Raw genomic sequence first — 13,724 nt, forward strand, 5'->3', positions numbered from 1 at the left:
AAGGAGAGAATCCTTGCTTTCCTGCATCAGAACTACCATTGATCTGAAAGAGAAGTTTGCTGAGCTGTTAACAGGGCTGAAAGCCATTTCACTTGAGTTACATGTGTAAGAGAGAAACACAAGTTCAGTATGTGGTATTATTCCTGCTTTGTAGAAAAGGGAATTGGCTCTGGGATCACTGTTTTGTGGGTATTTTTTGTTTTGTTTTGGGTTTGGTTTTTTTGTTTTGTGGTGTTTTTTTTTTTTTTTTTGTTTTTCCCCTAAGGAAGTGACAAAGTCAGCATAAAGAAAGCTCTCCCAGACCTGAAATGTAATACAAAGGAGTCCTTCCCTGCTTTAGCCTATCCTCTAACTATCCTTCTGGCGGGCCTGGTTCTCTTGGGGTGTTATGTCCTAATCTAAACTAAGCCATAGAAATTCTTACAAGGTGAAGTGCTCTGCTCTCTTTGTTCCAGAGACAGGGCTCAATGTCTCCGCAGGGTTTGTAGAGCCTGTTTAGCAGTAAAAAGGAATCAAACACTTGGACTTAAATCTTACTGCTACATCATGAGATAGCAAATTATTCTCAGACTTCTCTTAATACATCTTATAAAGACCTCATACACATTATTGTTATCCTTAATGTTACACAGCATAGTATTCTCATTTGCACTACCCAGATCAGCAATCTTGCAGCTACTGCAGGTATTTGAAGGCTCTACTTCCAGAGGGAGTTATGTGTTGTTAAGTATTGGCAAAAAGGAATCTGACCTACTGAGACAAACTTTTCATTTGAACAACTTTCTGGACTGTTTCAACTTAGTACTTTTCAAGGTAAGACATGCAAATACCTGACTGCATTTTTTACAAGGAAATGTTATTTCTATTACACCCTATTAATAGCTTGCCACCCTAACAACTATCATATACATGAGATTCTACTGAATTATCTCTAACACAAAATGTTACATTTTTCCCATATTAACAGTTCCTCTACAAGTATATAAGATAAATATAAACTAGCAATGTATGTTAACTTTTCTCAGATAGTAACCTAAGAGGAATCCTAAAAGCAGTTGTAAGGATTCCAAAGTAAGAAGACAAACAAATCTAAAGGAACAGGGAAAAAATTCAAAATCTTCATGACATAGGTATATAACATACTTAGGAGAAATACTATACAGTTCAGACTAGATGAATAGTCATAGCCATGAAGGAAAGATTCCTTTCCTTCCACCAGAGAACATTTTGAGTATATCTAATCCATAAAGAACCAAGGACAGACAGACACAGGAGAAAGAAAGGAAAGGCTTGAAAAGCAGAAAGCATGGAAAAGTCTAATAGTGTGAGGTTAGACAGAAGTCTAATAACAGGTTACCTGTACACCTACTATTTCCAGACCCCAAACTTGGTAGCCACTGTCTTATATGAAGTAGTCACGTCATGCATGCAGTAATACATGTTAGATCTTATGTTATTTTACCCAGTTTAAGGAATTAACATATAAGAAAGTGAACAAAGCGAACACATTCGTCCCTTCAAAGTGATTTCAATACTGTGGTACCTTCAGTCCTCAGAGCTGAAAGATAAATAGGGACTGCAAAAAATAGGCTGCTGAAAAATCAATGATGTTCTTTATGAATGGTAACGACAGTCTCAAAGATGCTTTCTAGATTTAGTAAAAAAAGCATAGTAATATACTCTCTACATCCATACATTTCTAAATGACTAACAAGCGATAAAAATGTATAGATAAGAAATACAGGGGCATGACTCATCAACTACGATATCCCTGTGAATGTTATTGTGAGTTTCTTAATTGAATTTAAAATGTTTCTTCGCTCTCAGCTAGCACAGTGACTGCTTCTCTATCTTTAATTGCTAAATTGAGGCTGATTTAAGTGGAACACTTATATTTGTGCATCACATGGATGTGTGCATTTAAAGTTTTATTTCATCAGGAGCTTGATATGAAAGTAGTGATTAAAAATATTCTACACACAAATTTAAAGAGAAGCTGAAACATTACCCCTAGATTCTTTGGATTAGAATTGCAAATTCTCTTGAAACCTTGCAAAGGAACATTAAAAGACTGAAAGAAACCCTACAAATTTAAAAAACGAGGCTTTCAGAATACAAATAATAGCACTAAAATTAATGGTTATGGATGAAAAATAAACCTGTTTGTTTACAGAATGAATCTGCAAAGCCATTTCTAAGTACCATCTTTTTTCTCTGACACCTTCTAATTACACTGGAACTGTGATGCTGCCAAGAGATTTCTTTTGCGTTTGTAGCTTTATTTTAATAGTTCTCCTTAGCTCCTGGCAGCTGCTATGAGTCAGTTTACTGGTTTTACAAGGAGGTGCACCAAAGACAGAGTTAAATTATTACATAATTTATGCGAACAAAAAGCTAGGTTGCCGTGTGCTGACAAGCAAAAAGAAAGCGAAGCCTTTGACTTCTATAGACAGAAATAATCATGTGTTCAATTGATAATGCAAAAAGTCTTTTCTTCCCTTCTGAAAAATCTATGTAGTGAGTCATTAAATGCCTGGCTATTTTTTAAGAATTGCACAGAAGGCAGACGGCATGGAATTAATGACAATGTGAAATAGAAAATGTCTCTCTCTCATAAACCTATGTTCTTTCACAAATGAAACACTATTGTACAATTGACAGACTCTAAATATTTTTCCCTGTATTTTATATGCAGCTATAAAAACTTTTACACTGGAAAAAAACCATGCTAAGTGGTAAACTGCCACAGTAGATGGTCTCGCTTCTCCTTAGATGTCTGCGTAAAACCAACACAAAACCTGACGTTCGAATCAAGTTTGAGCCAGTGAAAGTCACGTGAAAAAGGCACTCACTTTTTCTTTAGTCTTCGGTCCTTTTCTGCTTGGGTTCCAAGTTTGCCTAATCCCAGAGATTCCTGAGCTGCTGCCTCTGTTTCCATGTAACCTCCTGGAAAAGAAAAGAAAACAAACCAAACCCCACTGTATTTTCCCACAGCCCTTTCCTAGTTCCCTTCCTCAACCCTTCAATTCCCCTCTCACCCGCCACCATCATCTATGTTTGTTTCCTTAGGCCATGACGTCTGGGGTTTGTGGACACCATCTACCACCTACAGAGATAAATTCTGGCAAGCATTTACTACATGGGAAAGAGTAGAAGTAGAGGGAAAAATTGTTTCCTCCTCCATGTGTTTAGCAGAAATGTATGAGAAAAGCACGCTGATGTACTTTGCCTGTTTTTCTTTGCCTCCTAAGGCTCAGGCTCTTGGTCCTAAGTAAGCAACGCCCTTGCCATTTTTTAATCTTAGTTGGGAAACGTACAAATGAAAGTGCCTTCTCAAGAACAGCATCATTATTATTGACATAAGACAGCATCACTTGATGTTGTAATACTAAAGTCTTAATTTTGCTCTCACAGAGTCTTAGAGTCTCTGATGTCGTTATCCCTGCAAACTCCCAAGCCAGAGATGACACAAAGAATCTGTCAGAGAAGTAAAAAGCCTCCTAGGTCTCCCTGGATGTATCTCATAGGCACCTAATTCCTGTCAAAGTCACGGGGACTTGAATAGCTTGCATAGTATGACAAGGGAAGCTTGCAGTAAGCAAGGACACCTGGACCAAAAATCACATTGTATTATAAACTAAGGACACGACTGGCATTGTATGATCCATGCTTATCATACAATATGTCCACTAATGTGACTTTCCTAGTGCAAAAGTGGAAAGATGCTCTGACTTTTTTTATTGCTGCCTAGATTCAAGGAAGAAGGGACCTGCTCATGGAGCTGTCGGTACGGTCTCCTGGCTCTGGCTCCACACTGTCCTCTCATTTGCACACGTATGTGCGCAGACAGAGAGGCTGCAGCACTTCTTTGAAGGCTGCTTTTCTCCGGTGCTGCTATTGAGAAGGTATGTAACTGACACAAGAAGGAAGACAAGAGTATGGTAAATGTTGGTGCTTGACTCCATTTAGCAATGGCAACTTCTTATTTTTCAGCTAACAGATAGTGAACAATTGTAGAGTGGACACTGGCATAATTAAGAAAGCACAGCATAAATTAAAAGATTTATATTCCAATTCATTGATTTTTTTAACCATAAAATAACAAGTAAATGTTACATAGTGAAATAGCATCACAGCCATTTACAAGTCACATTTACAGGCACCTCCAACAAGAGAGAACAAAACCTACTGCTGTATCGTGTTTATGACATTAACTTAGAAAAGCCTGGTTTTAAGCTGTCCTTTCAAAGCAGGTGTAGTTTTCACACTCCTACTTGTCTAGACAGAATTTTTCTTTATTAAAGAGGACACTACTTCTGCAAGTCTCATGATGAGAATGATGCTTCCAATGACAAATGCAGGAAAAACAAATGTATACTTTACTTCATCGGCCTTTCAAAGTTTTCCAGAATATCTCAGGAATTGTTTCTTGTGGACTCTGGAGTAAGTTTTTAATTTAGCGAATGGCTGTATCAGTATATTGCAGCTTTCTGAGAGAGCAGCCCTCAGTATGTTAGACAGAGATGGTGTGAGGGCAGTGCAACGAGGGGGTTATCACAGACTGGAACATATTCTTGGCATAATGGACTCCACCGTAAGACAAACACATCTGGTCCTTTGAGTCACCCAGGGTACGTTGTACTGGATGAGGCGATTGCGCCTGTCAGTATCTTCGGCACGCAGATGGCCACAATAAAGGTTTCCTAGCAAGCTGACCTTTGCATACACCATAGAGATCAGCTTGCCTGGGCAAGGCTAAAAATCCCTGCAAAGTATTGTGTGTTTTGGGGACTAGAATATTTAAAATGTAACATGGGGAGAATATGTAAGTGTCTAGTGTGGTATTCCCCAAGTGAGAGAAGACTGGGTAAGTTTAAAATCAAACAAACAAATAAATAAACAAACCAACCCCAAAAGGCACTCGTGCTCCCTGTGACATTCCTTCTCCCTCTCCAATATTTAAAACAAATCTTGAATCTTGATTCTAAGAAAGATCTCCTAAAGCATGAATTTGCCTTTGAACAATAATGCAAATAATTTAGCAGAGATGGTAAAAGTAGCAAATTATAAAATAACAAAACTATGGCAAGTTTAGCAGTTGAAAACTAATAATTTCTGAATTTTGCAGGGAATGCAGAGCAAGAAAATCTTTGGGGTGATAGCCCGGCTCCGTTAAAGTTAGTGATAAAACTTTGGAGGTCCCAATATTGCTTCTTAAATATGAGTATATATTACATGTGATTTTAGAGATATTATAGAATTAGTTACAGAAGTATTATGTGTGCTTAGAGTGTATAATATCACTGGGAACCCTAATATCCTCTGCATTGATGTGAACTTTTAAAGCACTCCTTTAAGTGTGTGCATGTGCAAATATGCATATAAGAAAACAAATTAATATTTCTGAGGCTCAAAATTACGTTTATTACCTCTTTGGTATTTGACATGCTATTGAAGAAAAGGTATTTTCCATATTCAAAAATATAAGAAGTATGTAACTATATCAAATTGGAATGTTTAATTCAAGCAAGGAATTAAATAAGATTCTTTTATTGATTTTGTATTATAAATTTAGGTTATGAAAACCAAATATATTGCAGTGCAGTAATGATAGGACTTACTATCTAGATTTCTGTGATATAGTATCTTACTATAAATAGACCTATTTAATTATATAGCTGCACAGATAGCATACCTGTCATTGAATTGATTCAAGTACTACCATGATTGCTATTTTTTAAATTTTGTTTTGTCTTCAGAGTAATGTCATTGAATGGAAACTGCCACTCAATATCTTTTGGTATCTTAATAATTAAGATGAGAAAAACTATAATTCAGCTTTTCAGTGTCATTTCAATTTCTAAAAATATTTTGTTCCTACTTTTTGGTCAGTTAACAGTCCTATTGTTAATTTTATAGATGCTTGTAAATCTAGGTTGCTTAATTAAAATGTGCATTATACTGAAATCTTTGCTGTTGAGCTAAAGGATGGAAACCACAAAAATTTCATTTAATTGCAAATCTTCACTAATATCTTTTTGCAATTTCACAAGCTAGTGTTGGGAATTACAAATAGGCTTTATCCAATTATACATATGTCTTATTAATCATGGTGGGTATTATTAAGAAATTAATCTTTTGCTAGATTACATTGCTCCTGAGATAAACTTTAAAGTTGTTATTTTTGTTCCACATTGCAAGGAACTGCAGGGAAGACCAACACATTTATTACTTCTTTGTCCTCTATGTTCGTGAGTTCCTGTGAAATCATAGATTATTATGGGTAATCCATCAGTATCAATAAAACAGTTTTATGGAATGTAAATGTGAATTAATAACACAGTCTAAAGTTATAAAATTCTCCATCAGTGCAGACAGTGACATGCAGGTGTATTTGAGACACTCATTTAACAGATTCTGAAATACATTAAACTACAAAAAATATTGAATAAATCAGTTTTACTCTTCCCATAGGGAGAAAAAGGGGAATTTAAATTGCACTAAGAAATTAGTTAAATTTTTTCAAGAACACAAGATTCTCACAGGCAGAGAGGAGAAAGGCTGGAGTTTAAACAGAGAATGCTCAGTTATTTGATTTTTCTCTGATAATTTGACCTTAATATTACCTTACTTTATTCTGTACCATTTTAATGATGGGTTTGTTGTGATAAGAACACGTTTTAATAGGAATTTAGTTTTTTAATTTCAGGCTTACATAGAGCTTAAGTGTTTACAGTTATTGCAAACCCTTAAAATTCATTTACAGGTGTTAAGTGATCACCATGGCAGTAAAAATTTAGTGCCTCACAAATTCGTACTATGTGACATCTTCATGACTAGGAAAGAGCTAGTATTTCTATTTTACTGACACATCTATACCAATTTGATGCTTCTGTTGGCATGTGTATATATACTAATCTTAATCTAGCTAAATCAGATAGCCTAGCAACATAGACTGCAGCTAAGGATGTATTTGCCCATCCGGGGATGCAGACTATAAGCCTTTGGTGAAGGCTGTCATTGCACCTTCCATTGCGTATGCTACCTAAGGTAGTTAAATAAAGTTATGCTAGGACTGATTTTCTTTTTTTTTTTTTTTTTTTTTTTTTTTGCATGTAGTATAGACATATCCTATGGAATATCCCAGAGAAAAAATTTTAACCAGGAATGAATTAGACTAAGATCTTGGCAAGGGAAAAGGGCAGAAGTAGGAAGAAAAAGCATCGCCGTGAGCAGCATAACTAATGGAAAGAGTACGGTAAATGCAGTCAGTGAGAGGCACTAGCAGACATCTATCGACACACTGGAATGTGAAAGGCAACTACACTTACTTGCAAGGACCTTCCATATCATGTAGTTACACCCCTTATAGTGGTTTATTACTTACTACTTTCTCACCTCCTCTTTGTTTTGGTTATTTGAGAATACACTATTAGCACTTCTACCCTACTTCAAGAGACTATTGAAGCAGTAGGTTCAGTGAAGAGGCCGAGCCTAGTAATTTGTGTCAGAAGTCTCCTTTCATTTGCATTATAGTCATAGCAAACTCCTGACAAATGTAATTGCTGAGAGCAATGAAGTTTAATGGAAAAGTTCCGCCAGACAAAAAGAGAAAAATAAGCAAATTGGAAACTGAAAAGAAGCAAAATTAAAAATGGAAAAATGACCGTGAAATGGTGACCTTGGCTTGTTACCACTAAATCCTTACTGAGCTGTCCAAGTCGAGCCTTCTCTTTTTTACCAAACAAACGTCCTATTGAAGACTTGATTCCTTTCTTCTTGGGAGCCTTGTGCAGGGAGTCCTGGCTGCTATTGACACTGCCAAGACCAATGCTTTCTGGTTCCAACGAAGCAGGCAAACTACTAGAAAATGATAATAAAGAAATGGAATAGATAACATTTGCAGATAATTTTTTACTTTCTTCTGAACAGCTCTGCAAACAAATTAATCAGTTATACTTTAGGAATGATCTCCCAACAAGTGAAACAATCACATCTTCTTCTTTAAATGATTTAGCAACATGTAGAGCAATACAAGATCACATTTGCTCCACCAGGCTGACTGGATCTTATTAAAGAAAAAAAAAGGTGGAAAATAAATATTTTTAATTTGCTAAGAACAATTGATGAAAAATACAGGAATCAGCCTGCTGTTTGTCTTTCTAGGATTTGCAGTATCACTGCTTCTAGTAGTGATCAACACTCTACCTCAAACCAGAAATATCCAGCATGTATTTTAGCACTGACAAACGTTCTCAGGGTCATGCAAGAGGCAAAGGGTAAGGCTTTCTCTCTTATGGCAGAGGAAACAATTGCCAAGAAGAAACAGGAAGAAATAAGGTCATTTTGGAACAGTTAAACAATAATACGTGGTAAAACTGTGAGGTGCCAATTCATGTTACAAACATCTTACCTTCTGGCATCATTGTGGTATGAAGAAGGAAGGGTGTGAGTCATTCTGATAGCTCTGGGTGTTGGAGGAGGAGAAGTTTCACATTTGATTGTGGCTTTGTCTTCACGACCATCTTCTTCAACTACTGCAATCTGGGGGAGAGAGACACCATTGAGAGCTGATTAGCTTTTCAAGAGAGTTTCAACATATGCTGCACCAATTTGTCAAGTGAATTGAAGCATGTATAGTTTCAAGTGCAATTTTTTGAGCCGATTGTAAGGATTCTTATTTTGAAAGAGGCTATTGGGAAAGAGCAATTGCCTAAATATGGCAACTTAAAGTACGTATTTGAAAGAGAAGAGATTACATTTGGTGAAAAAAATTCATTCCTTTTATGCCAAATAGGTTGATCCAGTAAAGGTCTAAACATGAAAATAACCTTAGACATGAGTGGGTGTCTTGCATTGAACAGGATTATTCAAGTAAACAAGGTTTCTTGGGGATACAAGGGAGAAGGTAAATGCAGACATGAACAGGACCACTCTCTCCATAGCTTGTTAACTGAATGGTCAGAATGCTTAAAAATAAACCTAAACAAAAAGGAATTATGTCACAGCATATAATGATTTATCTTAAATACTGTCTCTGCTCATGTAAAGATCCCATATGCAGTGCCAATTCTATAAGCAACTTGATATTGCTCCAGAAGATTTCAAGTAATCTGACTTTGGTTCCTCCAGCAAGAAGAATGGCCAAAATACTTGTGTGTGTCCACACTTGTTTTTTTTAACTGTTCCTTTGAGCTTGTGCTGTGGAGACTACTACTCCAAGGTCTCGCTGGCGGGCCTTGATTCTGTGGCTTAGCTGCGACCTCTGCAAGCCTTTCCAGGTAGGATTAAAATGACTATGTTTAGGACGTGAATGAAAAGGAGCAGAGGGGATGCAGTGGCTGGCAAGGAACCTGGTTATCTAAATAGCAGAGGAATATGACAAATGTGTTCTCCCAAACATAAAAATCCCCCCAGTATCATACCTTTCTTCGGTGTTTCCTTAGGTCGCTTGGCTTAGATTGGTAACAAAAACAGCAACAACAAAAAAAGAACGATTAATAAATCTTATCTGAGCATAACAAAATGCCACAAATTCGTTCTTCTCACACTGAGAAGTGGGAAGCAGAGATTTCATTAATTTAATACTATCCATACTGTATACTAATTATACACTTGGTGTCATAACATAACTCCTGACAAATATGGCATTCTAGGAAAGGAGTTATTTTTATTAAAGTTTCAATCTCCTTCATTTTTATAAGCTTAGTAAAGAATAGAACATTGCAAGCTTATAGCAGCAGTTTTTATTTTTGGAGTTTTCATGTAAATCCTTCCATTACCCCCAACACAGAATTTTTTTTTTTACCTAATATTACCAATCTATCGGTGTCTCACCAAGTATAAACACAAAATATCACCAACAAATACCATGTCTGAAAAAGTGGTCGTTCTCTCCAGTTATCCCATATTAAAATGATGCATTTTCAGTCAATGGATACTAATTCACCCGTCTTCTGTACTGCAGCATTATTTGGCAATAGAAGGCTGCTAGAACGTGTCTTGTTCCATCCTCTTTTCATTTTTAGTTTCGATAGATGTCTCATTCATTCAAGGAAAGCTGAAGATATACTGCAGAATTTATTTACTGCATGGACCTCGGCTTTGGAAACTCGTGCAGTACTGCTTCTCCAGCCAGCTCTTACAGGCTCAGTTGGCAATTTGGGCTCTGGAGACCAGACCTCTACGGAACTCTTCCCAACTCAAAGTTTCCACTCAGAGGATGTCTAATAGCCTGTTGCGAGTACTCCAGCCAGTAAGGAGGAGATATTCAACACAACTCCTGCTGAAACAGCGCAGGGCAGAAGTGTCCTGACATCATTGATGAGGGTAAGCCAAGTTGTGGGCTGTGCTGCTGAGCATGCCGTGGGGCGCTGCTTCTACAGCTTACGATATGTCAAGAGTTCAACTGAAACTCACACAGACACAGCCATCTGAGCTTTAGCACAGCTAGAGCTGGATGCCAGCGAGGCCACGGCAACCTGAAGTGCAGAGGCTATGCTGTCATTTTGTATTTGAATCGGATGAACCTACTGACCCAAAGTTACTGTGTCCACATCAAGGCAACCAGGCAGTGCCGGTGTCTGCTGGAAGGTCAGTTTAAACCATTGCCATTTATCTGTAGCCAGATTGCTTAGTTTAAATGGTTGGTGAAATGGAGCTAAACTGTGTATTTGGGAGGGTGCTGCTTTGGTGAAGCGGCTGGCCACAACGGTCTGCACCACCGACACTTTCATTCCTGCTGTTCTGCAGTGGGAACTGGGGGCAGCAGCAAAGAATCAGTGCTGCAGCCTGCCACAACTGCCAGCCCTGACCTCCTCTCTGCTGTCTTTAGTCCCCAAGAAGGCAGCAAACACCACCCTAAACTGGGAGGGGTAGAAGTGCATGCAAGTAGTTGTCAGTTCCCAGGAAAAGGGAGTACTTGGCTAGTTGATAGCGGACAAAAAAGTCCCTGCTCCCAGCCGAGCAGAATGAACAGCCAGGCTCCACTCCCAGCCCTTCTTAGCCGCCTTCTCGGCTAGGAGAGTTAACTTCTGCTTTCTGACTGAGATCAAGGCTCATTTCCCCTCTGCTGAGAGGCTCCACAGGGAACCAGTGCTGCTGCTTCCTAGGAATGGACCACAAGGGGACATTGGTGACATTACGATTATCAAAGAAACAGCAAATAAAAAAATGGGGTTACACGTATCCTATTCTTCTCCCTGTATGTAGAGATCAGCAGAGTGGGCTGCTTTGATTCTCTCCTAGTGCTTAAAGGGATGAATTCACCCAGGCTCCAGACTGGTTTGTAGCCCACAGTGAACGCTGAACCCTGCGTCTGCACTCTTACCAACATCAGAGTTGTACATCTTGAATATGTCGACACGCACTACCTTCACTTACTTGACTGTTGCACTGTTTCTTTTTGTCTAGGACCAAAATTAATTTTTTTTGCAAATCCCTTTTCAAATCAAACCAGACATTTCAGAATATGTCCTCAAAGGTACAGCAACGTTAGAAATGCTTTGCATGATAATTTGATGGCTTGGTATCTATTTATGTGTGCTGCTTGTAATGTCAAAATATATCAGTTACATGAATTATTGGAAAACAAAGCAGTTATTTCAAGTGCTAGATATGAAGAATACATACAAAATGCTGCAAAGAGTGGCCCGAATATGGAAGTATACCCAAATGATCATACATATGAAGTAACAGAAGGTTTTAATGTGTTCTAGACATTTCCTGGAGGTTTAAACTCAGCAATAGTCCCACAGACTGCTGTGTAATAACTGTATCACTTCAGAGCTTTTCATTACTAAGCATATTTTGCTTCTAAATTGATTACAGTAATTTCAGTGATCAGCTCTGTTTCTTATTAAGTCCACTGCCTGTGTACTGAAGGCCCTTGATCTTCAGACCATTATGTCCCTGCTGAATCATGCAATGCTCAAAACCACAGTAACAAAACCCAAAACATTCGTATTCTATGGAATTTGCTATCAGTATGTATGATGAAGAGGTGACTAAAGAATTAGAGACATGAGCGATTCATACAGTGAAAAGTATTTAACCCTAGAAATATCACACCTAAAATTGGCATCATGAAGTTTCTTACCAGCGTCATAACCCCCATTCTGTCCATCTCCCTGGCTGGACTGCGAGGCGTGAGTTTAGGAGTTGAGTGTCCGCTGGGAGGGGATGAGCTTGCAAGTGACGATGCTGTCACCGAGCCAGTAATGGATGTACCTTGGTGGACTCTGGCTAGATTTAAGCCTTCCAGACTCACGCTGGCCACTCTGTTCTCTATCTCTTCGGCACGAAGTTCTGTCGACTCTTTCTCTTCTTGGATTAACCTTATTAAATAAAAGAAGAATGTGGTTGTATCTGTCTCTGAATACCCCAAAAGCAAAACTAAAAAAAATGTTTCCTTTCAAATGAGAGTTGAAAATGAAAGAAAACAAAGATGAATATCATAGATCAACTCCAAAATAACATTGAAAAGGGTATTTTTAATCACCAGAATTATAAAAGTTCTTCTTAATTCCTCCATCCTCAAAAACTCTTTGAAGAATCTGCCCAACAACAAGACTTGTCATATGACATTTCAGGAAGATTGGTTCCTTTGCAAAGGAGACAGTATAGGGGAGGGGGTTTAACAATCCGATTTACCATAGGAAACTAATTCCAATCTTAACTTGGCTTCATCTGATTTTCTGTTGCTAAAGCACGAACACAAATTTAAAGTCAAATGAAATTGGGCCTTTAAGAAGGGAATTGCTAAGATAATCCGTATTAATAAAACAAGAGAAGATGCAAAACAAATTGTCCGTTTCATCTCTACATATTGATGAAAAAATGACAGTTGTTTCTAAACCAAGTTTTTAAGTGAATTTAATTAAAATAGCTCTCTTGTTAACAACAAATATGAGCTTCTTAAACACATATAGCCTCAATGGGATGGTTCCACTGGGTTCTTTAGATTCATTTTTTCATTGTGATTGCACCTAGAATGAAAAAATGTGTTTATAATAAAACCTTTGCCCATGAACCCACATTAGAAGAGTCTTTTTTTGAGAAGAGGAGGAAAAAGTATGAGGGATCAAGGTTAAATGAGAGAATACAAAGTCTGGGAAGGCTGAAACCATGAACCAGGCTTTTCTGAGTGAAACAAAGCAAGTACAATAAATGAAACCATACTACATCGAAAATGGAAACCTATGAATTCCTGGGCTGTGATAAATCTTATTCCCTAGCATCCATTTCAAAATGTCTATAAAATGTCTACACTTGTTTCTGAAATGAGGTGTGGCAGAAACTTAACAGCAAATAATATTTTGAAAGGGAATTATAACAATCTTTTTAATTTTAGTAATCTAAATTCTGAATCATCTTGTATAATAAAAGAAATCTAAGGCAAAATAAATTCTTAATCTCTTTTGACATCTCCAATCATTTGATAAACCCTTATAGTGTTTGTCAAGAAAAAGCAAAAACAAAACAAGAAAATGTGAAATGCAGTACAGTTTATAAGATTATCCTTGTAGAACTGTTTTTTTCCTGAAATATATTAAAAAAAAAAAAAGAATACAAAATTAGTTACCTGGTTCTTTAATAATGACAGTGATGGTAACGAAAGCCTATACTTCAGTATAAGCTTAGCAGTAGGGGAAATAAACCACTCTCAGTGGACCTCCAGTAAAAACAGCTATATACAATGTGCACCTTTGCTTTGTTTTTGAGAC

At 37.4% G+C, this 13,724-nt stretch overlaps 1 protein-coding gene across 10 annotated transcripts in view; it reads right to left on the reverse strand.

The window, feature by feature from the left end:
* The window catches only part of PPFIA2 (PTPRF interacting protein alpha 2), a 594,728-nt gene that overhangs the window by 32,691 nt on the left and 548,313 nt on the right, over positions 1-13,724 (reverse strand). For 8 of the 10 annotated variants that reach the window (XM_049791955.1, XM_049791957.1, XM_049791952.1 and 5 more), the window contains 5 exons: positions 12,098-12,335; positions 9,426-9,455; positions 8,414-8,544; positions 7,709-7,863; positions 2,853-2,946 (listed from right to left, as the gene is read on the reverse strand). In XM_049791955.1, the coding sequence (XP_049647912.1) occupies positions 2,853-2,946; positions 7,709-7,863; positions 8,414-8,544; positions 9,426-9,455; positions 12,098-12,335 (648 nt within the window). The remainder of the gene's footprint in view (positions 1-2,852; positions 2,947-7,708; positions 7,864-8,413; positions 8,545-9,425; positions 9,456-12,097; positions 12,336-13,724) is intronic. The other 2 variants (XM_049791956.1, XM_049791950.1) reach the window with 1 other exon arrangement.

The sequence above is a fragment of the Accipiter gentilis genome, chromosome 34 (genome assembly GCF_929443795.1).
Source record: "Accipiter gentilis chromosome 34, bAccGen1.1, whole genome shotgun sequence".
NCBI classification, from domain to species: Eukaryota; Metazoa; Chordata; class Aves; order Accipitriformes; family Accipitridae; genus Astur; species Astur gentilis.